At 34.4% G+C, this 22607-nt stretch overlaps 1 protein-coding gene across 4 annotated transcripts in view; it reads left to right on the top strand.

Annotated features, from left to right (window-relative positions):
- LOC111044428 (polyhomeotic-proximal chromatin protein-like) overlaps nucleotides 1-19475 on the top strand; it is a 159129-nt gene extending 139654 nt beyond the window's left edge. For 2 of the 4 annotated variants that reach the window (XM_039423315.1, XM_039423314.1), the window contains 12 exons: nucleotides 8-281; nucleotides 981-1258; nucleotides 4207-4325; nucleotides 5253-5569; nucleotides 6653-6963; nucleotides 9201-9330; nucleotides 10240-10371; nucleotides 12129-12230; nucleotides 12899-13022; nucleotides 13811-13874; nucleotides 15394-15561; nucleotides 16467-19475. In XM_039423315.1, the coding sequence (XP_039279249.1) occupies nucleotides 8-281; nucleotides 981-1258; nucleotides 4207-4325; nucleotides 5253-5569; nucleotides 6653-6963; nucleotides 9201-9330; nucleotides 10240-10371; nucleotides 12129-12230; nucleotides 12899-13022; nucleotides 13811-13874; nucleotides 15394-15561; nucleotides 16467-16685 (2238 nt within the window). In that variant the 3' untranslated portion in view covers nucleotides 16686-19475. Of the gene's footprint in view, nucleotides 1-7; nucleotides 282-980; nucleotides 1277-4206; nucleotides 4326-5252; nucleotides 5570-6652; nucleotides 6964-9200; nucleotides 9331-10239; nucleotides 10372-12128; nucleotides 12231-12898; nucleotides 13023-13810; nucleotides 13875-15393; nucleotides 15562-16466 lie in introns of all 4 variants that reach the window. The other 2 variants (XM_039423313.1, XM_039423312.1) reach the window with 1 other exon arrangement.
- The last annotated feature ends 3132 nt before the right edge of the window (nucleotides 19476-22607 follow it).

Below are 22607 nucleotides of genomic sequence, written 5' to 3'. Positions count from 1 at the left end.
GTGACAGAACTCACAGCAAGTGCAGTTTGCGGCACCGTGGCAGTTTGCGACTGCGGCGCCGCAGGGCATCACGTGGGCGACTGCGGCCGGTGGTCAGCCGCAGACGGCGCTGCTCACTACGGGCGCCAACGGCCAGATATTCATCCGCAACGCGCCGCAGCCGCAGCAGCATGCGACCGCGGCCGATGCCAGCCAACAGGCGGGCGCCGCTCAGCAGGTGCAGCCGCAGCCCACGCCGCAGCCCATGTTCATTCAGAGTCCACCGCCGCACAACATGCACCGTCAGTACATAACCTAACCTAATTTAGATAATTTACAGATGGACAGTTTTAATTCTTAAAGAAAACAAAGAAAGTTTTGTTTCAAAATTATATTGTACAAGTTGGTGCAGGGAAATGAGAAATTTTAATATAGTATCAATATTTTCAATGTAAATGAATAAATATATTGAAAAACTAAAATACCAATGGAATATATTGATATTGCCATTCATTTTCTTACTAATAAAATGTTCAAGAATGCCTGTTTACTTTTTAAGATACAGTCATCCGAAAGGTGGGGGTGGTCTCACATTCTGCGTCCACAGCCTGTTATGGGTGGAGCAAGAAAATGAAAAGTTCTATAAAAATGTCATTTCCATTTATAAATATTCATAAAAGTAGCGTATTTCAGTAATGCCATACATCATTCATGTATTAATCATATTATTCAGAATTTCCAAGAATACCTCTTTTTGATGGTGGTATGGTCGTTTTCAATTCGACTTTTTCCTTTAATTACAGTATCAATTGTGTTTTTATTCTGCACCAACATCACCTTATTATTTTAAACCTCAATGTCTTTATTTAGGGTGTATTATGATCTCATTTATTCTTTCCATTAAAAATTAATACGACTTTTCATACATAACTAGTGTTTTTCTATGCTATGTGGATTATTTATGGAGATAGTAATTCGTAATATTTGTTGTTGTACTTCAGCGCAAGGCCTAGCCACACAGACGGCACTGCCGAACCTGACGCCGATCTCTGGTGGCCCTGGGGCGGCGACCGGTGCGGGGGTGGCAAAGCCGCCCAACCAGGGCGTCAAGGGCGTGGCAGGGGCGGTGGGGGCAGGCGGCCGGCCCCTGTCGGCCATTCTGCCGTCGCTGCCCCCCGGCCAGCAGCCGATCCGCCCTGCCAGTTCGGTGTCGACGCAGACTAGCGTCGCCCAGCAGCTCAGCGCCCAGGCGCACATGCATCACAACCAGAAGGCTCAGGTGATTAGAATACAGCAGGTGATTATTGTTTGCCGACAGCTTCTTTTTTTTTTAGTTCTAGACGGGCCGGGTGTTTCTGAGCGGGATGTGCTGTTTTCAAAACTAAACAAAGACATAATTAGATTAATAAACATTCACTGCCCACCTAAACAGGGGGATCTGGAACTTGTCAAAAAATGAAATTAAATCTATAAAAATTTCAAAAAATCTAAACGGTTGTAAAACAGACAGAGACTTAGGCTATGCGCACACCAGTTAGTCAAGACAAGACATGATCAGACACGTTTAGTCACAATACTTCACACAGCTGCTTATCACGCAACACACACTGATTAGTCATTGCAATTAGAGATGTCTTCATTAAGCAACTATGTGAAGTATTGTGACTAAACGTGTCTGATCATGTCATGTCATGTCTTGACTAACTGGTGTGCGCCTAGCCTTAAGCTACACAATGACAAAGTCATACATGATTTTCTTCTATAAAGAATCATGAGTTCGCTGTTTCCAAAATTTGACAGAAATTACGTGAAATGTTCTTGCAATTTTCGACATATTCATTTACAGCACAATCGGATGTTAGACAGATCAATACTATAAAATAGTCTAAAGGCGGATTCACGCACATCTGTATCAGTATCACGTGTCTGGTACAGTAAGAATATTTTGTTCTCTTGGTGGTCTCCATAATATCTCCCACTAATCAGACTATCAGAGACTATCGGACTAATCCCACTATAAGAGTCCGTGTCCGGTCCAGTGAAAATATTCTCCCCATAATATCTAATGGGTCTATTCATATTCGATCGGCCGGGCTGAATGGGAATAGTCCTATTAGAAATCATGAGAATTATATTTTCACTGGACCGGACATGTTCACTGATACTGATAATTGACTATTCAGCTTGAAGCTGTAGGTCCCACTCATCTCGTATTATCCGTTTCATTATATTCAAAAATTGTGAATATTTTAAGAAGTTGCAATAAAATTCTATGAAGGCTGGGAGTGGTGGGTGCATCATCATTCGATTCTTGATACTCCTTCAATATTAATTGTATTCGTTAATCATTTCAAGTTTTGAAAATGGCCATTCTTTCAGAAACACTCTGCAACTTGAAGGAATCAGACGTTGATAATTCGAGATATTACTTTGAAAGTATGTTGATTGTGGAGGGATTTTCAACTGTAAATTTTGTAATTTAAATTCCAGTAGAGTTGGTTGTCGTTGGTTTCAATTCTCCATGCTTTCACATACTTCAAGAGACATTTGAAATGTTCTGTTATTTTCCACTCTTAGATAAAACAAATTTATCGTATCTTATTGTACTGTATCTTGGGCAGTAAACCGTTTAACAATATTGAATTTTGTTATTTTTATACGGAACCCTTAATTTTATAATCATATTTTGTTCATCGTTTTGTTCTCTTGTAGATCTTGCTTATTTAGTAATCCCATGTGGGATTTGACAAAATATTTATCAATGATATTACCAGAAATAAGCCTAATTTTGATATCGACTATTCTCAAGCGATTTTCATAAGCAACGTCTGATTTCTTCTATTATTTTTTTAAACAATTCTTATTTTTTTGCCATTATTTTTATGTTTGCTATGTGTTGACAATTTCTCCGGGGATTTATGTTGGAAGATTGGAATTTCTCACTGATCAATGTAGCCTACATTGAGTTATTCCAATCTGTTTCAGTTGTCTATGTTACTTATTATTTTGGAAAGCTATTTTACTACTTTATGTTGCGCTCATTAACACCACTAATATAAGGGTTTGTCACTGCAACTGCATTGTAAATATGTGTAAGCTTTTGTGATTCTCTTAATATTAAGCGTGTTGTGGTCTTCACAGAATTACTTTTTCAATGAGTAATTTCTAGGAAGATGGTATAGAAAGTAGACTGTGATAGTTTATAATCTTGTTTTGTCATCACAAACCACAATTCTCACTGGGGTATCATAAAAATGCACAATGATTGTTTTGCACGTGAGACAGCAGCATGTTAAGGGATTTCCGGGACTCAATTTTATTTGTGTTTCATGTAGCATTTTGGGGGAAGCACTGGGATTCCTATTTTTCTTACCATCTATGAATTTATCTATTGTTCCTGAAGGATTACAATAATTCAATATAAATTGAAGGAGAGCATTTTGGTCTCCATTGATAAATTATTCATTGGGGAAATGTATTCTTCTTACAATATACAATAATACAATATTGTACTAGAGGATGAGGCAAACATATATTTTTATCGATCGAAATTCATTGATTCATAAAGCATACGGTTTTGTGTATGAGTACTCTGTCATGAAAAATACAAATACAGTAATGTTTTTCATGACTTTTTGGTTCTTGATCATGCTTTTGTGGCATATTATACAATTTAAATGTATCATCATGTTGTGCTACGAACTTATTATTCGTATTATCTTGTCACTTTTTCATTATGTTTTATCTGTTGAAATTATCGAAAAGTTAAAGATCCCCTGGACATATATTTTCGTTTTCTATATCTACACTTTTGAAGGTTCAATGGTAAAGATGCAATTCCCAAGCGATTATAGCCGCGAGGCTATAGTCGTCCTATATTAACGGGTTTATTCTATTACTGTATTATTATAATCTGTGTCAACTACAGCCGTTAATACCGTACGGCTAGAGTCGTTACAGATGTCGCTAAGTAATTGCACCTTGAAGGAGGGCCAGGTGCGTCCTAACTTGCCCTACTAGACAGAAAATAAAGGCAGTTATCCTCTTCTGTTCCCGTATCTATCAAGAAATTTCTCTCATATACTCACATCCACAATCAAATTCCGGAATATGCCTGTGATTATGTTTTATGAATCATTGAATGATCACCTTGAATGTGTGTATGTGATGTCAATGTTTGTGTGTCTGTGGTTGTGTAAGCATGTATGTGAGTTGTCTAATTGGCAGGCTAAGATGAGGCCGAAGACTATGATTGCCAAACAGATGAATCTGGGCGGACAGAAGACGGACGCCTGGAACCAGACGAAGCCACAGAACATCGGTCAGCAGCAGCTGGCCAATAACAAGTGAGTTGCACATTCATTCTATCACAATAATGCCTTCTTTCTAGGACAATTATCAAATATAATGGACCAGTAAACCTATAGATTTATTTGTCCGTTAGATGTTGTATAACAACTAACTATGATGTTATACTAACTAGGATATTATTAAGTCAAATTGATTCAGGGTTTGTTTCATTTTCATATAATTAAGTTAACAATCAATAATTTATCATTTTTAAATGCTAATATTTTTGTTGCGTTTTTGAGGAAATAAATTTGATTCGATTTTCTATACATCGGGCCTAGTTTAATTGGGATATGGATAGGAAAATAATTGGAAATTGGCGTAAAACCTTCAGCTATCATGACAAAATTTGAGATGGTTTCAGTCACGAGAAGTCTGACTGCCGTTAAGCTGCTGCAAAATTTCAATGATAGTGACTGAAACTATGATAGTCCTGGATGTCATTTATTTATGTTCAGTAAGTTCTATACAATCATTTCCCCATGGTTTGGAACTCAACTAAACTGAAGTAAAATTGGATCTCATCATGAGCATCTCAGACCCTTCAGTCTATAGTGTGAGAAGTAATATGAGATCTCAGTCATACGATATCAGTCATCTAGCCCCTTAGCCCTGTAGGCTATGAGTACAGTACAGTACTTTTCAAACTTTTTAACCTGAACGAATGGAAGTAGTCCTTCTCTGATAATATGAGTTCTCGTGGAATTAATCACGATTAAAATTTAACCGGCTTCTCTGCAACTGGGCCATAGAGTCCGAACCACTCGACTACTTCCGAGAAAGGAACCCTTCTCTGATATGAGTTCTCGTGGAATTAATCACGAATATTTAGCTTTCATGCATACTTAATAACAAATTAATATTTAATGTAACAAAAAGTACACATTGGATGTTGTATTTCATATTCTTGTTCATTTTTTTAGAATGATATTCACGAGCGTTGGCGCGCTACAGATCTCAGCTGGACAACAACAGCAGCTCCAACAACAGGCGCAACAACAGCAACAACAACAGAAAGCCGTGCAACATCAGATTGCCGCCAACATCATTCAGCAGCCGCAACAGTTGACGCTGCAACAACAGGTACAACAACAGATCAACTTCCAACAGGCGGTGCAACAACAACAGGCGGCCGTGCAACAGCAGCAACAACAGCAGCAGCAACAACAACAGCAACAGCAGCAAGCTCAACAACAGGCGCAGTTGATGCAGCAGGCTGGCAAACCACCTCCTCTTGTCGGTGAGTTAAACAATCATCGAGAGAATTCTAACTTCAAAATTTAAATGAGTTTTAAAATAATTGGACCGAATTCTATCTTCAAAAGATGATGATTAAATGGTTTGTCATAAATACTTACAGGTTTTAAGTTGGTGACATCTGAAAATTGTTTTTTGTTTTACTATGTCTTCACTTAATGCAGCACATCACGAGAAAGTCCCTGGATGGCTTTGTACAGCCTGCAAAAAAAGGACTTTCTTGTTGTGTGTCGATTATAACTGTCTGAGTATGAAACCATATCATGAAACTCTAGGGTGCGGCCTCACAGAATGATCTGTGATTATTCCATGAATTTCTATATCTATATCCAGATCGCATAGAAACGTATAGGATCGCAGATCGCTCTTTGTGTGGTCTCACCCTCAGTGAAATGAAACAAATGCCCTACATTTCTCCCAATGGAATCGGTGATCAACATAGTTCTATATTCACTAGGCATGATCAGCTGATTCGCGATCAGGCTAATCTATCGTTTGCAGCTCTTTTTCACCACTCATTACTCATCTAAATTTCAATTTGCATGCAAGTTCTAATAGACATAAAATTTAAAATACCTCTCCAATTAGAATAATGTTTTACTAAAAAATCTTTGGAGTAGTCTTGTTTGTTACACCATTATCAATATCTATAGCCTGTGCATTGCTTAGATTGCAGCATTGCTGTCAGATTTCACACAACACCCTGTGAGCTAATTGTTTGAGAGAAAGAGCGAAAAATAGAGTGTCGGCCTTTTTGATAGAATCGGCATGAAAATGAAAACAGTGTGCTACAATTATTGTTATATTGAATTAACATTGGACATAAAGCCTCGTGCTACAAACTAAGGTTTGCACGGACTAAAGTTAACTCGAGATTTGTGATTTAGTAATCTGTAATTCTGGATTCTTATTCAATATTGGTATCAACCACAATTGACTTCACTTCAAGTGTTACCATTGATTGATGGAATAGGAAGAACTTATGTAATTTAAAAGGAATGCTCAGTTTGAATTGAAAGTCACTGTAGAAACCTGAATAGAATTCATAGGAGTGTTACGATTACAGGCCTAACAATGGCAACATTGCAAATGCAACAGCCGACTCCACAACAGCAACAGCAGATGCAACAACAGCCAATGCAGCAACAGTTGCAGCCACAACAGCAACAACAGCCTCAACAACAACAACAACCGCAACAGCAGCAGCAGTTGACACTGGTGGATAGGCCGGTGATGCCTGTTGTCTCCATGCCGCCCCTAGGTGCTGCGCCCCCCGCCACCCCTCAGGGGGTGGTAGCGCCGCCCCCTGCCACCCCCGCGCCAACTGTTCCGCCCCAGGTCCAGCCCATAACACCGCAGGTCAACAATGTTGTTCAGGTAGAGTGTTTCTTAAGGTGAAATAAAAGAGATTGTACGGTTCAGGTAATCAAAAGACAATAAATACTCATTGACTAAGAAAAGGAGGACCAGGTGAAGACTCACCAAAAAATTGAAGGGTCGGCCACGCAAGTATGTTGTAAACGCACGGTGCTGGATTCGGTACGGTTTGCCTCGCTCGGCGTCATCCGTTGATGAAGTGACAGAGATTTGGTTGAGGTACTGTATAGAGGAAAAAGGAAGGGGAAGAAATCGTCGTTACCAACTGTATGAATTATTAATTGTGCGTGCGGTTGGCTGCACTTTATGACTCTTTGAAGCGGTTTATTCTAATTTGAAAATATAATGCAGGCTATCTCCTGCAGAGATGTTGTCAGTTTCACTTGATTCCACAACATCTCTGTTCATAGAGTAAAGTTTAAAGTGTCTCTCTTGAGCATGAGGTAGGTGTCAAGTGGCTTCATGGGTAGAGAAGGTGGGCTCCACCATCGGCAAATCATTTCAAAGCTCATTACTATTTAGAGTCACCTCAGCACTGAAATTATCTGAAATAATTAAAATTATTAGAAACTATATGAATTAGGCCTACTTTTTATGAAAAATACCTAAACTAACAAAAAGAAAAGCAAGATCCACTTGATCATTGTAACTGATTATTAATCATAATTTTCTTAATTCCAACAAATTATTTGAAATTACATGAATATTTCATATGAAAACATAGGCAGTAAAATAGGTTATCCAAGTTAAAAAGATTTCAGAGTGGAAATTTGTAATAAAATGAAGAAATTGTGAAATACCATCATCACTGTTGGAAATACTTATCAAGAATCCTAAAAAACTACTGAAATTGGGCTAACAACCTAGTCTAAATTTTCTCTCAAATGTTCAATAAACTAAATTTTTCCAACATGTCTAGATTTGGTTTTGTTTATTCTAGATGGTCTTGAACTAACCTACTCATATTTCAGGGGAATATGATCATGGCTTGTTATTGAACTGTCTTTTTCTCTTTTTTGAATTTCTACTGTTTCTAAAATAATCAATAGCCTGCTTTTAGGACAAAAGTGCAGTATGTCGGTATTGTTTTTTGGGTCAAAACTGTGTCCATTCTCTAATAGATGGTCTGCAAAATTTTAATTTATATTACCCGTTTTCCAGGCTGTGGTATGCTCTGCAATTCTTGTGTTGAAGGATCTTGTAGGCCAGTTTATGTGCGGGAGCATTTATAGAAGAGACAACTGGTCTAATGGCGATTCCTTCCTTGTGGGGGAAACCGTTTTGGGCTTAAGCCTGTGGTACTTGTCTGGCAGTTGATTGATTGAACACATTACTGATAAAAATAGATTCGTATTACTTTTTGTGGCGAATTCCTTGCGGGGAGGTCCCATATGATATAATTGAAGCCGTCATAGAGCCTTATCCCTGTCATACTTCAGCTAGGAACGAAGTTGAACGTGCCATCTAATAATTGGGTTTGAACTCGGGATCTGTAGGCTGCTACGCTAGTACTTTACTCACTAGACCGCGGATCACTCCGGATCACCGCGGATGCATTTATCATTTTATTAATTTAATTTGTTATATCTATATAAAAGGATTTTAAACTTATATTTGTATTATTTTTTATTATTGTATTGTTGTATTGTAAAAAATGTTTTTCGATTAATAAACTTTGATTTGATTTTGAGTTTTGAATAATATAAACCGTCTTTGCCAGAGAATGAATGAATCAGGTAACAAGAAATCATGAAGTTTTTTGACTTTTTGCACGTTTCAATACTTTTTTTCAACTCTCGGCTTCTTTGATTAATTGAAATGTAAAAGTTTTAAGGCCTGATGAACGTGAAATGTCGAGCTATTAATTGTGCTTGTCACGTTTGTTGAGATTAGTCAGTGTGTAATATTATTGAAATGGGTTTGTGCCGCTATAATGTAATCTTTGTTTTGTAAATGTTAATCTGAAATCAATTCCCAAATGTTTGCACCTTGTCGTCTCATATGATGTGAACATGCTTTAAATTAACACAATCGTTTTTGGTTGAATGCTTGGCTTGTCCAATCACCTTCTGTTTCTCAGAATATATTTTCACGTTGAAGGTTTACACATGCTAATCTTAAACACGGCTTTTGAATCTCATACTATATTATATTGCATTTGTTCAAATTAGTAATGTATTTCGAATAAGGTTTTTGATTTGTAAATCACTATTATCAAATTTGCTTTTCGATGCCAGGTTGGAGCGATGAAAGAAGAAAACTCGCAAGCCCCTGAAGATAAAGTTAGTACTGGCTCGACCATTTTGAACGCCGAAACACCCAGTGAAACATCGTTGAAGCCTGATTCCCATCAGCCTATGGAAAATGGTAAGCTTGAAATACATTTTTTTTAATATTTGGTCGGACAGTCTGTCTAGTTGTAGAAATGTACTAGAAATAGAGAACTGTTACTGGATAGTGTTTACAAAATTATTGGTTTTGAAAAAAAAGGAAATCGCTTGTATTTTTTACATGAATTGACGTCAAGTTTGAGCTCTTGTCAGACTATCAAATCATTTCTCAATAGAGTCGACTGAACTGCTTTGTCTGTGGCTACAAACATTGTTAAGCTTAAGAGTGTTGAATGTAATGCATGCATTTAAATGAATCGTAACATATTGCGCCAGTATTCGCCACCAGAATACGCAATCATTTATTAAAATGTTCAAAGACTTGAAATGAAATGCGCCACATGCATTAAATGCAACACAAGCTTAAAGCTAAGTTTGCCGTTACACTACGTTTCTACCCTAAGTCAGATTCTAAAGTAAACCCTCAATGTATAAATAATGCAAATTTCCCCTGATTCAATTTCCATATTTTGTGTGTTAAATGTTTCTAATGTCTACTCATAAACGTCTTGGTTGAATATAATTCAGATATCAAGTCTTCAAGTCATAATTTAGTCAATTCAAACTACTATTGCAGTGAGAATCTATTGGTATGTTATTATAAATCAATAAATAATATAATTCTCTTATCAATTAAACAATCAGTTGTCCTTACAAATAATTGTAACTAAATTCATTTAATTTTATCTCTGTGTTTTCTTAAAAGCTGAGCCAATATTCTGTTCTGGCCAATATCACAAACTGGGAATAATTGAGGATTATAAGTACAGTAGTGAATTTATGACTAGAGTTCAATAACACATTGTTTCAAACACGTTTTCCATGTACACTCTTACGTTGTCTGTTATAATTGATTGTTGTAATTTTGTGCAACTTGAATGTTCAGGCTCGTGCGCTGAGGGCGGTGAAAATGATGTTTCGCATCCGCTAGAAGAGGCGAAGGACAAGGGCCCTCCCAAGGCTATGGTCAAACCCCAGGTGCTGACACACGTCATAGAAGGCTATGTCATACAGGAAGGTAGGTTGACAGCCTGTCACTATAGTGAGATTTGCATTATGAAGTCAGCAGTGCAAATGATTGGGCGATTGAGTAGTTCTATAGTAGATAGCATCTATTAGTGATTCAAGTCATATCCGTGTATCTTATTGAATATTAATTGTTCAAATAATGATTTAATTATTTACAAGATTATAACAATAGCTCAATTCAAGATTAACATAACATTAGAGGATACAGTGCTAGCGTAGCAGCCTAGAGGTCCCGTGTTCAGAACTAGATAGTAACAAACGTTTTTAGTCAGGTCTTTCCTGTGTTATCGGATGGGACAGTTGAACTGTCGGCCCCGGTTGCAATTTGGGCAGTTGTAAGGCTCATTTACGACTCAAATTATGAGACCATGAGGGACCTTGATTATGAGGTCATGTGGGACCTTCCCAAAAGGGACTCCGAATAACAAAAAGCCATATATAACAACAATTTGTAACATTCGTCATGTAAATATATTTTCCATGATTTAAGGATAAATTTTCATAATTGTGATTAAACATTTTTATGTTGATTCTAACTCTACATTGTCTACGAACTATTTGGCAACGGTGCGGAGCTAGATTAGGATAGAGCTATATGCTTTGCTGACATTATAACAGACATGGATAGCAGACCAATGTTAATTAGCTACTGACATTATAACATGAATCTCACTATAGACACAAAATGAATTAAAATTATTTTATTGGCAAAGTTACAATGCAAAAATCATTGTGAAGAAGAATTATTGGTTGTTAGATGGGTTAGATGGGTCATTTCATGGACCTGAAATGTTAACATTCAGAGTGGGTGAAAATTTCAAGAACGACTAGAAATTCCAATAGAATAATCATCCTTGTATTCGAAATATTGAGCGGATCTTATTCTTTATTCCCACTCTTTACACCAGCAATCAATCAGAAAGTGCATGATTTGCTCAAGTTTTTAGTCAGATCTTACTAGGTGTGAAATGTGAAAAATTAGTAGAAACCACTCTAAAAAATTAAAATTTCAATTTATTCATTACATTGAGATACATAAAACAAAGTATCCACAAAGATGTTGAACACATCACTGATTGTGGTTTATTTATTTATACATTGATACATAGGCTACAATATCATTCTCAACTATGAACTCGTTAGTGGTTAGTATAAAATACATGATAAATACTTAGGGTACCTTTTTTTTGTTACGGCTACTCTTGAATATCAAGATATAAAAATCCAAGTACTCTTTTTTGAAAATTATTTACTTATGATATGTTTCGACATTTATGTCATTATCAAGTGAATGAATAAAAAATTGATATTTTATCCATTTACTTGATAATGACATACATTTCGAAACATGTCATAAGTAAACAATTTTTTTAATGTACTTAGATTTTTATTTATTGATAGAATAATTGTTATGAATTATGTCAATTACAGAGGAAACCTTGTAATGGTGTCCACTAACGACAGGACAAGTGTGTCGAGCATGTGGTAACGGACGTGTCTTTGAACGAAAAATACATTCATGCGACAGGCTTCGAACGAAGAGCAGCTGTTTGCAAACTGGACAGCAAACAACCAATAAAAATATGAATATAGTATTAACAATACAATATTATCCATTATTTAAGTACAGTGGTCACTTTGGATTTGCTACCCATTCTTAAAAGTTGGTCTTCGATAGAGGACAAAAACGGTTTGTTTTTGTATTGTCTGTTACGGCTTTTTTATCAGTAGATAACATTTTTTCAGCCTCTGAGCCTTTCCCTGTAACCCGGTCCACTCTGCTGACTGACTTGAATCACTCGAGAAACGAGAAGGAGAATCGGCTCAAGGATGCTGATGAACCAGCACGTGAGTATACCGTAGAATTTATAACTGATATTTCGGATTGGAACCCACTCAGAAATATGCTTTCATTTGTCTTTCATCCGGCTCTCACAGACCAAAAGTCCAAAACTTATGTGAGCATCATAACCTTATCAGGGGAGAACAGCGAAAACAATTAGTTTTTTCACTGTTGGTGTTTATGATGAGTACAATAAATAGGATATTACGGTGTAGCAGAGCATCTCTATGCAACGAGAATCTCTCTGTTAATGAAAACTACAAGAATAAGTGAAAAATATAGCCTATGTCCTACATGATGGAAGTATTAGCTAGCTACTCGTTACATTAGAATCACTTCATGTGAAAATCATCAAATTATTTAGTTTATAATTTTATTGGAAACTCATTTTAATTCGATTGTAATGTATTTAATAAAGATCCGCTTTACACCGATACCCAACTATAGTTAATCTTCTTTGAATCAAATTCAATTTGACTATCATAAAATTTGTTTGATATTTTCTTCATTCATTTTTTCTCTTCTCATTCCCATAATATTTGTGTACATTGAATATAACCAACTATCTAATACATTAATACCGTGTGTACTACACCAATTAGTGCCCCGAAGTGTTCACTATTATTGGTTAGTGTTTTATTGATTAGTGATCGTTGATTTATGTTGATTTCAGTCAAGAAGCAGAGTCTTGACGCGTCGAAACGAGCCATGGGACAGTGTGAGGCTTGCGGTAAGCTATTCGCCAGGTCTAAATTCAAGAAATCGAAACGATTCTGCTCAACCACTTGCTCAAATAGGTAAGGTATTATTTTATGTTGGATCAAGTTTTAAATACACTTCTAGTAGTAGATAGTATTAATACCATTTCGTAGTACATAATGGTATCATACCATTTCAACACAATTATTATTCATTGTTCTTTTTGAACAACATTGACATGGAATTTCTGAAATTATTACATAAGAGAAGTATAAACTTTTTCTTTCTCAAGTCGATTCAAAACATTTCACCCTTTTCTTAGGACCTCCATTAGGAGTGTATTAATGTTACAATTATGCTACTTCTGTTATTCAACTGGTAAAATCACTTCATCAAATTATTTGGTTTAGGCCTAGGCCTATTAATTTATTGGAAACCCAATTAAATTCGATTGCAATGTATTTTATGATTATCCAGTATCCAGCAATATCGAACTATAGTTCATCTTCTTTGAAATAAATTCAATTGAAATATATTGTGCCTTCGATCTGATTTTCTCTTGTGTGATGAAGTTTGCTCCAACAATTCGTATATTGTTGTATATTGAAATATGTATTCCTATTTTCCTATATCCATTTTTTGCTCCTCGTTTGTCTCCTCCTTGTCTTTTCTTGAAATGCCTTACAATCTTTACCCGTTCTTCCGTTCCTGTCTTGTTCATTTCTTTTTTCCCCCCCCCCCCTATAATGTCCTAAAAATATTCTTACCAGAATATCCTTGTCCTCCCAATTCCATCTGCTTCGCGAACCTCTGAAACCCTGTACTCATTCTAGTAAAACCATCCGGTTTTCAGTACTTCAATACTCATTCTAGCCAATGTTTCCAGGGTAGCAAATGGCAAAATCAAACTAAAAACAAGTGCCGATTTGGATGGCGTTGATAATAAGAAGGTAAAACTTTTAATACATTTCCAAACACTTCAAATACTTTTTAATGAAAATTTGATTATTTATTTTCTCCTCCCTCTCTACACTGATTTTGATAATATGTTTTTGCAAATCAAGCATATTAAGTTTCTTTCGTCAGTTTCAGCTCCTTTTGCTCAGGATGTTGAAGATTTACTTTTCTTTCTATCTTGATTGGTTTTCTCGTTCATTATTTTTGTTTGCCTCTTGTCCATGCTTTTTTTGATCTCTTCTGCATTTTGGAAAATGTCAGTGATTAAAGTTGAATTTGTTTCAATATGTTTTACTATTGATATTCTTCTCAGCCTGCCTCCATACTGTGAAGTAGAATGTTCTATGTGCTATAGAATATTATTTTCTATGCCCCATGAATGCCTGTTTTATGCATGTCAGAAAATATCGGTTCAATTTGTCTGTGATCTCAATCTCTTCTTCATGCTTCTAGTCCCATGTCTTTCTGGTCCCAGGACCAATTGTTTTTCATCAATGTGTAGCTTCAGAATGTTATTCACGAAGAATGCATATAATTTTATTTTTGTTGAATGTACAATTTTTTTTCTTGTGAATGTATGTCCACATTGAATGAGATGATTGTAGCTTGCCGATCGTTTTGTTTTTCAATTACTATAAAATTTTCACATGTAGAAAGGTCTCGTTGTTTGAATGTTCTATGTATAAATCATGTCCCGTTGTTGAGCATGTTCTGCCTTTATATATTTATTTGAATTTGAATAAATAAATGTTTTAGCAGGTCTGGAACGAAATTGATTATTCATTGCGATAGGTGTGTCGATTAACTAACACAAGCAGTATTTAACATTTCAAGTTGAGTTGTAACAACTTGTTTGGAAGCTTCAGTTAAAATCAATTCTAATACCAGTGCTTTTATTTTTACTTTTTTCTGTGTTTTAATCAGTTTTATCAGTTACCAGTGCTTTTATCAGTGTTTTTTTGTAACTTGTAGCAAATTTACTTGTTTTTCCAGAGTTGTAAAGGTATTCCAAAGATGAGCTAGGTAATGGATCCTTTATGTTTAGTGTGAACAGTTTGTAAATGACTTAGCAATACAAATGTGCGGGCAGATAATTAAGATTGCCTCAATGTGGTGCCCAATATTATGATAGGCCTAATCAATTCTACCCGATTCTAATAATCAATAATTTTAATAATAACAATTATAAACATATATTTTTTCAGGCTCCAATTTAAATCAAACGTTCTAAAGAGTAAGATTTTACACGGTCTTATTGGCTGCTGTCCATGTATTCAACATGTTTAGTGTTGTGAAGTATCATTTCTTGAAATATTTCCAAGAAGTTCTTAATAGAAATATTCAACGAGAAGTCAAGTAACGCTTGAAAATGAGGATTTCATTGAGACATTATTGCTTTCAGACTCAACATTAGTTTGAAGAAGCTTCCTCAGACACGATCTGGAATTTATTTGTAAATTTGGAAAGTTTTGTGTGTTTTACTAATTGGATTGGTTTTGGGATGACTTGCAGGGCGAGGTTGACCTGCAGCCGGACGACTCGGCGGTGTCGGGAGGGGAGAGCTCGCTGAGTCCCTCGGAGGGGGCCGATGGGGTAGGAGTGGTGGGGGGAGCGACCCCCATGGACACCGAAGACAGTTCAGCCGATATGGAGCCCACTGTCAATCCGCTCAAGTGGAGTGTCAGTAGCTCTATCTATCACATTATTTAGTCAAACGTTTATTTCCAAATCTTTATTAGATTATAAATGTCACAGAGTTTAGAAATATCGAAAAATATTTCAAAATACATTGCAATAAACTAGTGATTTGTCACAGAGTTTATAAATAACGAAAGATATTCAAAATACATTATAATTAACTTGTGATTTGCAATGTAACAAGAAATAATTACAGTATTTATCTGCAAGGAAATGTCACTATCACTACATCTCCTCTACTACTACTAAAGAGGAAGAAGCTATGGTAGTAGTTTTTGTTCGATGCCTGGTTTTCACGACTAATAAACGTTCTGGTTGCAGGTTACTTGAACTGCGTAGACATGTACTTGAATAGAGAATCATGTTACATACTTGCGGAAAGCTTCCTCCATTAATTATACGGTGCATTTAGAGAAACTTACTGATTTGTATTAGAAACTCCCAAGTTGTACGAATAGAGAGGTGGGAGGGTCGCAAGCTCGCAACTCAAAGGTCACTTTCCGAATTTTCCCCTCATCTAGTTAGTTGTAATGCTCTGGTTTAGAGATCAGTGGGTCTTTGTTAATGACTGTCTCTTTTCGAAAGATCGCTCAGCTTTGAAATTCCTCCTCAAAAAGTCGTTCAGGACCATAATAGGACTATGTCGTGGTTAAAATTGATATAAACGGACAAACAGAGCTTTAGAAAATGTCGAAAGATCGAGACAATCAATTTTGCGGCATTTGGTTTTTAACCTGGGAATTTCTTACTTAACAATTGAGAATTCTGTATGAAGCCTCAAACAAATTAACAAGATTAACGTATATTGAGCAAGAACCAGGCAAATAACGTGTAAATGTACAACTGGTTTCCTTTGACATGACATGAGAGTGTTGTTTTATGTTTAGGTATCGGACGTGTGCGAGTTCATTAAGAACCTGCCGGGCTGCTGTGACTACGCGGAGGACTTTGCCATCCAGGAGATCGACGGCCAAGCGCTGATGCTGCTGAAGGCCGACCACCTGATGCAGGCGATGGCCATGAAGCTGGGGCCGGCGCTCAAGATATGCGCCAAGATAGACACCATGCGATGCGACAAACCGGCCCAGGCGTCGCCTGAAAAGTAGATGTGTCATCCTACAAATAGACTGATCATTACCTGACTAGTGACTGAATACTTGTGATTTCGAGTAAAACAGTATGTCGATTAGTATTCTTCGATTATGATAGGAATATTATCTTTCATCAAACTAACATACGTACGTGTTCGTATGGTTATGAATAAGGTAGTCTAGTTAACTGGTGCTAGTTTAATAGCGCTAGTAGACTAGCATCATCGCCCTACAAGTGACGGAATACTTGATGATTTTGACTAATATGATTATTGTGATATTATCATTATTTTATCGTACACAAATACGTTTGTGTTATGTATAAAGTAAATGAGTAATTTTATAGTGTTGAAAAAAATATATTTGGTATTAGTCAATGTCAGTCCTATAATATAGAGAAAAGATAGTGTAAGTCTTATTGCTGTCTTTTCTCTTTGGATATACTATGTCTTCATACTCGAAATAACATAAATATCGAAACTAAATTTCAAAACTGGTTATCTCAAATATTTTATTTATTGTTTTACTAGTATTGGTACTTATTAAATTATACAGGATTGACTATAGTCCGCCATATTTTTATATTAATTAGCTGGACCGATTGATGACAAGGGAATCTTTGAAAACATCACAGTTCAAAAACATTTCCATATTGTGTTATTTGCATTTTAAATACCATTAAGTTGATTATGAAATAATTATTTGATATTACGGTTATCAATGTTCTATCAACTATTTTTTACAGAATATACTGTAACTATTATTATATCGGCTTCTGTAATCGATTCTACTAGTCACAATAACAACAGAATTCGTTCCCATTGAGATTTTTTCTATTCACTATATTTCTGCAAATTTAGAAAGAAGATCTTTTTTGCCTGTTTCTATCTTTAATTGATGAATCTGATAATTCATTAATCTAATCTTATTAATAAAGAAAGGAATTGTCTCACTTGTGTATGGGGTAGGAAATACACGATTGACGCATCATCACTTATGAACTAATGATCTTGCAATTTTACATAAGTATTCTGAATTTACCGAGAAAGGATATTGTTTATTTTGCTGACAATTATTTTCCTTGCTATTAATCAATTAATTATATTTGATAATTAAACCGATATTGACAAAATAATAAACTATTATTCTTTTTTATGTTTCCTGGACATAAGGAGATTGCATTTTAGAACTTTACATTTTCCCCAGTGCAAAGCACGGGTTATACCTGTTAGTTATAAAATACAAAGCTATAACAGTACATTTCTATATAATGAGAGTTATAGGCTACTATGCTATTTAAATTGTAAATATAATTTGAATATGAAATAATCATTTTAATTTGGTATTACTGTTGTTAATTCGTTCATTTTTTGAAATTTGAAAATTCCTCATGCAGATATGATTTTTTAATAAAATCATATTTATTTATTCATTCATTGGATAAAAAAAATAACAGTATCAACAAGACTGTTGACATTTTTTTTTATTTGTATTTGATGATTTTTGTGAATGATGTTCAAGGAAGATTATTTCTTGATGAAAAACATTGTTTTAAATGGCCTCTACTGAGCTGTGTCATTTTATTTTGTATATTCTTGTAAATAATGTTAACTCATGGAACAGTTAGCCGTGCATAATTTTCTAAGATGTAAATAAACTCGAATTATAGTATTAATTTAATTCAATAAAAGATTTTACTATTTATCTAGCGGTAATTTTCTAAGGTTGCAATCTAATTCCTAAGATGTATAAACATAGTTACAATTTTTACAACTTTCTTACTATATTGTAAGTAAATAACATTTGTAAATTCGGATTATTTGTCCTTGAAATAGATTATTATCGTTTAAATGAATTTGACTGAAAGACGGATAAATGATTACCGTACGTTTTGTAAATATATGCTTTCATGGATATTGGCAGTACCTAAGTTTGTTGACAGTTATCAAACAGTTTTGAGTATTTAAATAATTTATTTCAATCGTCTTCTTGTTCAAATAGTAAACACTTTTCTCTATGACAGTAGGTAGTCTCAGAAAAGTTTTGTTTTCAATAATTTTTATTGATAAAAATTTATTGGAATTTAATTTAACAGAAAAGTATCTGTATTCATTTCTCATCAACATAGAAAATTTATTTAGTCGAAAAACAATAAATTAAATATTACACGCTTTTTGTAATTAACATGGTTTATATTATTATCAATCAAAGATCATTTTTAAATTATCATAATCATCATCATATTTGAATATTTTAGCTACGGTGTTCCACTTAATTGCATACACTTAATAGAGCTTTTTTTTATTTTTTTTCTAGAAGCAAGAACCTTAGTTTCTAAAGAAGCAAGAATTTTGTCTGGGAGTAAAATTTCAATAAATAGAAACTAGTCGCACAAGCAGGCCTACCTCATTTCTAAATTTTCTTAATTTAATTAAATTACCAGGCTACTACTCTGTTATTACTCAGTATTCATTACACTGTATCAACCTCATAACAAATAGTATGTGGTTACTTCACTTCATTTCATTATAATTATTCAATTGATTTTTGTATAACTCAAGACAACAATATTTATTATAGAGCATTTGCACTCTCAAAATTTATGTTATACTGCACTCAAATCATATTCATGTAGGCCTAATATGCTATGTGAAAATAGTTATCAATACGGCATAATGACAACTGGTGAGATTCCAGTTAGTGGAAATCAATCTAAAAGATGTCATCAATGGTGATTGTATTATCAAGTAATAAGTCATTTTTAACACTGCCAATTTAAAATATGAAAAAATCATATGATCAACATTGTTTTGTTTTTATTTTACCCTTTTCACAATAATCGAATTCAAATATTAAATTGTTCAACCAGTGGTGTAATCTTTTTAACAAGGAATCAAATGTCTGCAGCAGTTTGAAGAAGAAATATAGAGTAACTACCTACGGTAGGTACCGTAAAGATTGTTACTGTAGCAAGGATTTCAAAAATGTTCACTTTTAGATCAAAAGGACAGGTTAAAAACGAGCAAACACTTTCTGGTAAGAACATTTTTGTTACTCCAATTCTAATCATTCGTTATTTGAAAATGATGTACCGTCGTATGTAAGAATATGGATTAGATTAGTTTTGCCAGTAGTTTTACATAGAAATCAACCCACCTGCTCGCCCACTCATCTCTCATTATCACCCTCGCACAAGCTCATATAGTAATCACCCTCAACAAAAACTATTGTATTTTAATTGAAATCTCTTGAAAACAAAAACTATTAGACTTAATCCATAAGTGATAGCACAGTTGTCTTGTTGAGACTATAGGTGTTTATGAGCCTGGTTTGAAGAATGTCTATTCTTCAAACCAGGCTCATAAACACCTATAGTCTCAACATACGTGGGTTTCAGTTTCATTGGTTTTTGGCAGACTCCAATAAGATAGGTACCATACTCTATAATATTTTAATGGCCGGTTTCCGAGCTCGGGATTTAGCTAAGTCCTAGACTTTAAACAGCTGGAGTCAGAAAATTGGCTTTCCAAAACGGGGCGTAGTCGCAGCTTTTAACAGTAGTCGTAGTTATTATTTTCTCATTTCTATAATTGGAAACGTTTTTCCTTGACGAAATTAGGCATTCCTAAATAATTCAAAATATCTGAAACTTTACACTATTTCCTCTTTATTTTATTTTGTGTTCAATTTTCTAGTTTTTCGAAATTTAATTCAAACGTGACTATTATGACTGACTGCGACTACGCCCCGTTTTGAATAACCAATTTTCTGACTCCAGCTGTTTAAAGTCTAGGACTTCTGAATCCCGAGCTCGGAAACCGGCCCTTAGTATCTTTCAGTTACTATACCATCAAGACAGTAATATAATTATTATAAATAATAATTTTATTTGTTCAAAAGCTCATACAAATTGGTTATACATTCACGTCAATGGAAATGTCAATCTATCTTGATATACAGTAGTTACTAATTAATAAAAACAATATAAAAATCTTGTAATGTGTACCCTTTATTTTTTAAAAACTTTAAAATACGGTAGTTCAACGACTAGTTCAACGACTAGTTCAACTTGAAAATGACCTAAGTTAGGGTTGAAACTAGTCCCTGAACTATTTTAAAGTTTTTTAAAAAATAAAGGGTACTAAAAGATTTTTACTCTGTTTTTATTAATTTGTTCAAAAGTAGTCCATGTGAGTGAAGTGTTTTTACAGTATGTAGTTACTGTAATATCGTGTGTCTTAAGTTTGAAAACAAGAAGTTGCAAGTGCTTTATATCAGATAAACATTGTCACTTTTCAAACATGGGTGGTTTGTTTTCAAAAATATAATAAATTTATTTTTGATAAAGCTGCATCGTACTGGGTTCTCAGCCTATACAGTTTCACATAATTAAGCTGGGTTTACACCAAAGTTATTAACAAAATGTTAATAACTTAATCCTTATAGATTTTATTAGATTGAACGGAAGTTGACATACACACATCTTCATCATGTGTATGATAAGTTATGTTCAATCTAATATAATCTAAAAGGATTCAGTTATTAACATTTTGTTAATAACTTTGGTCTAATCGCAGCTTAAGAAAAACTTTTCATGCTAATTTCATTCACCATAGCAAAGTTCAAAACCCATATGAACAATAATGTAATAAAAAAATGCTCCCATGTGTGTTTCTTCCGTATAGTACTGTAGAGAATAACTTAGTAGGCCTAAGTTACTGTAGAGTTTGACCTTTTTTCAGTTCTGTTTTGATTTAAGGCTGTGCAAAGGCTAAAAATAAACTTTCCACTCGTGATATTTTTTTAAGTTTTTCGATTTGTATATCATCAAGCTATCAAAATGGAAAAGTTTGCTCAGGAAAATATTTTTTCCGATCATTACTTTTTGAGATATGAGCGCCTGAAGTTTGATTTTTGGGACAGAACCTTTCAAATTCGGTAAGATATAAATCCATTAGATTTAGAGGATAGATTCTTCATGGTATAGTTGATCTAGTAAAACGAAAATTTTCTGAAAATATCAATTTTTGAAAAAGTTATTCAATTTACCAAAAATAACTCAACTAAAAGTTATTTTTAGTAAATTGAATAACTAGGTATCTTAAAAATTGATATTTTTGGAAAATGTTTGTTTTACTAGATCAGCAATACGGTACCATAAAAAATCTATCATCTAAATCTCATGGATTTATCTTTTACCGAATTTGAAATGTTCTGTCCCAAAAATTTAAACTTTGAGCACTCATATCTCAAAAAGTAATGATCAGAAAAAAATGTTTTCCTGAGAAAACTTTTTCATTTTGATACTGTAGCTTGATGATATACGAATCGAAAAACCTCGAAAAATATCACGAGTAAATAGTTTTTTTTAGCCTTTGCACAGCCTTCAGATACGGTACTTTCTGATTAAAGTGCAACTCTGCTAAAATTATGAAGTCTATTTCAAATAGAATTTTTACATTGTGGGCTACTTGTAGGCTAATAACTAATTTGAAATTTATTTCATGATTCAAAATAAAGCTTGAATTTTAAACCCTACTTGTTAAATGGATAGAAATAAGTTAAAGCGTTTTTTAAAGAAAATATTCTTGTTTCAATAAGTTTGATTAGGAAAGGTATGTAAGCATATATCCTGCTTACATACCATGGAAATGTTGGTATGTATGATGTTGCATCTTGTATGAATGTTTGAAGTACGTTATCCATTGAATATTATTATCATGCTTTGAAATCCTGGCGTTGTCAGTTTGAAAATTCGCGGCAGTTTTCAATGGCTACTCCAGGCTACCGCTTGAAATAAATTATATGATACTTTTTATGATTAAATTATTATCTATATGACATTCTACATTGATTTTAAAAAGAAAATTAATAGTTTCATGTTTTTAAGTTATGTTGTTTGGTTACGATATTCAAGATCCACATAAAACGAAGAAA

The sequence above is a fragment of the Nilaparvata lugens genome, chromosome 3, assembly GCF_014356525.2.
Source record: "Nilaparvata lugens isolate BPH chromosome 3, ASM1435652v1, whole genome shotgun sequence".
Lineage (NCBI taxonomy): Eukaryota > Metazoa > Arthropoda > Insecta > Hemiptera > Delphacidae > Nilaparvata > Nilaparvata lugens.
The sequence above is the reverse complement of the archived record's forward strand: the minus strand, read 5'-3'. Positions and strand labels throughout refer to the sequence as shown.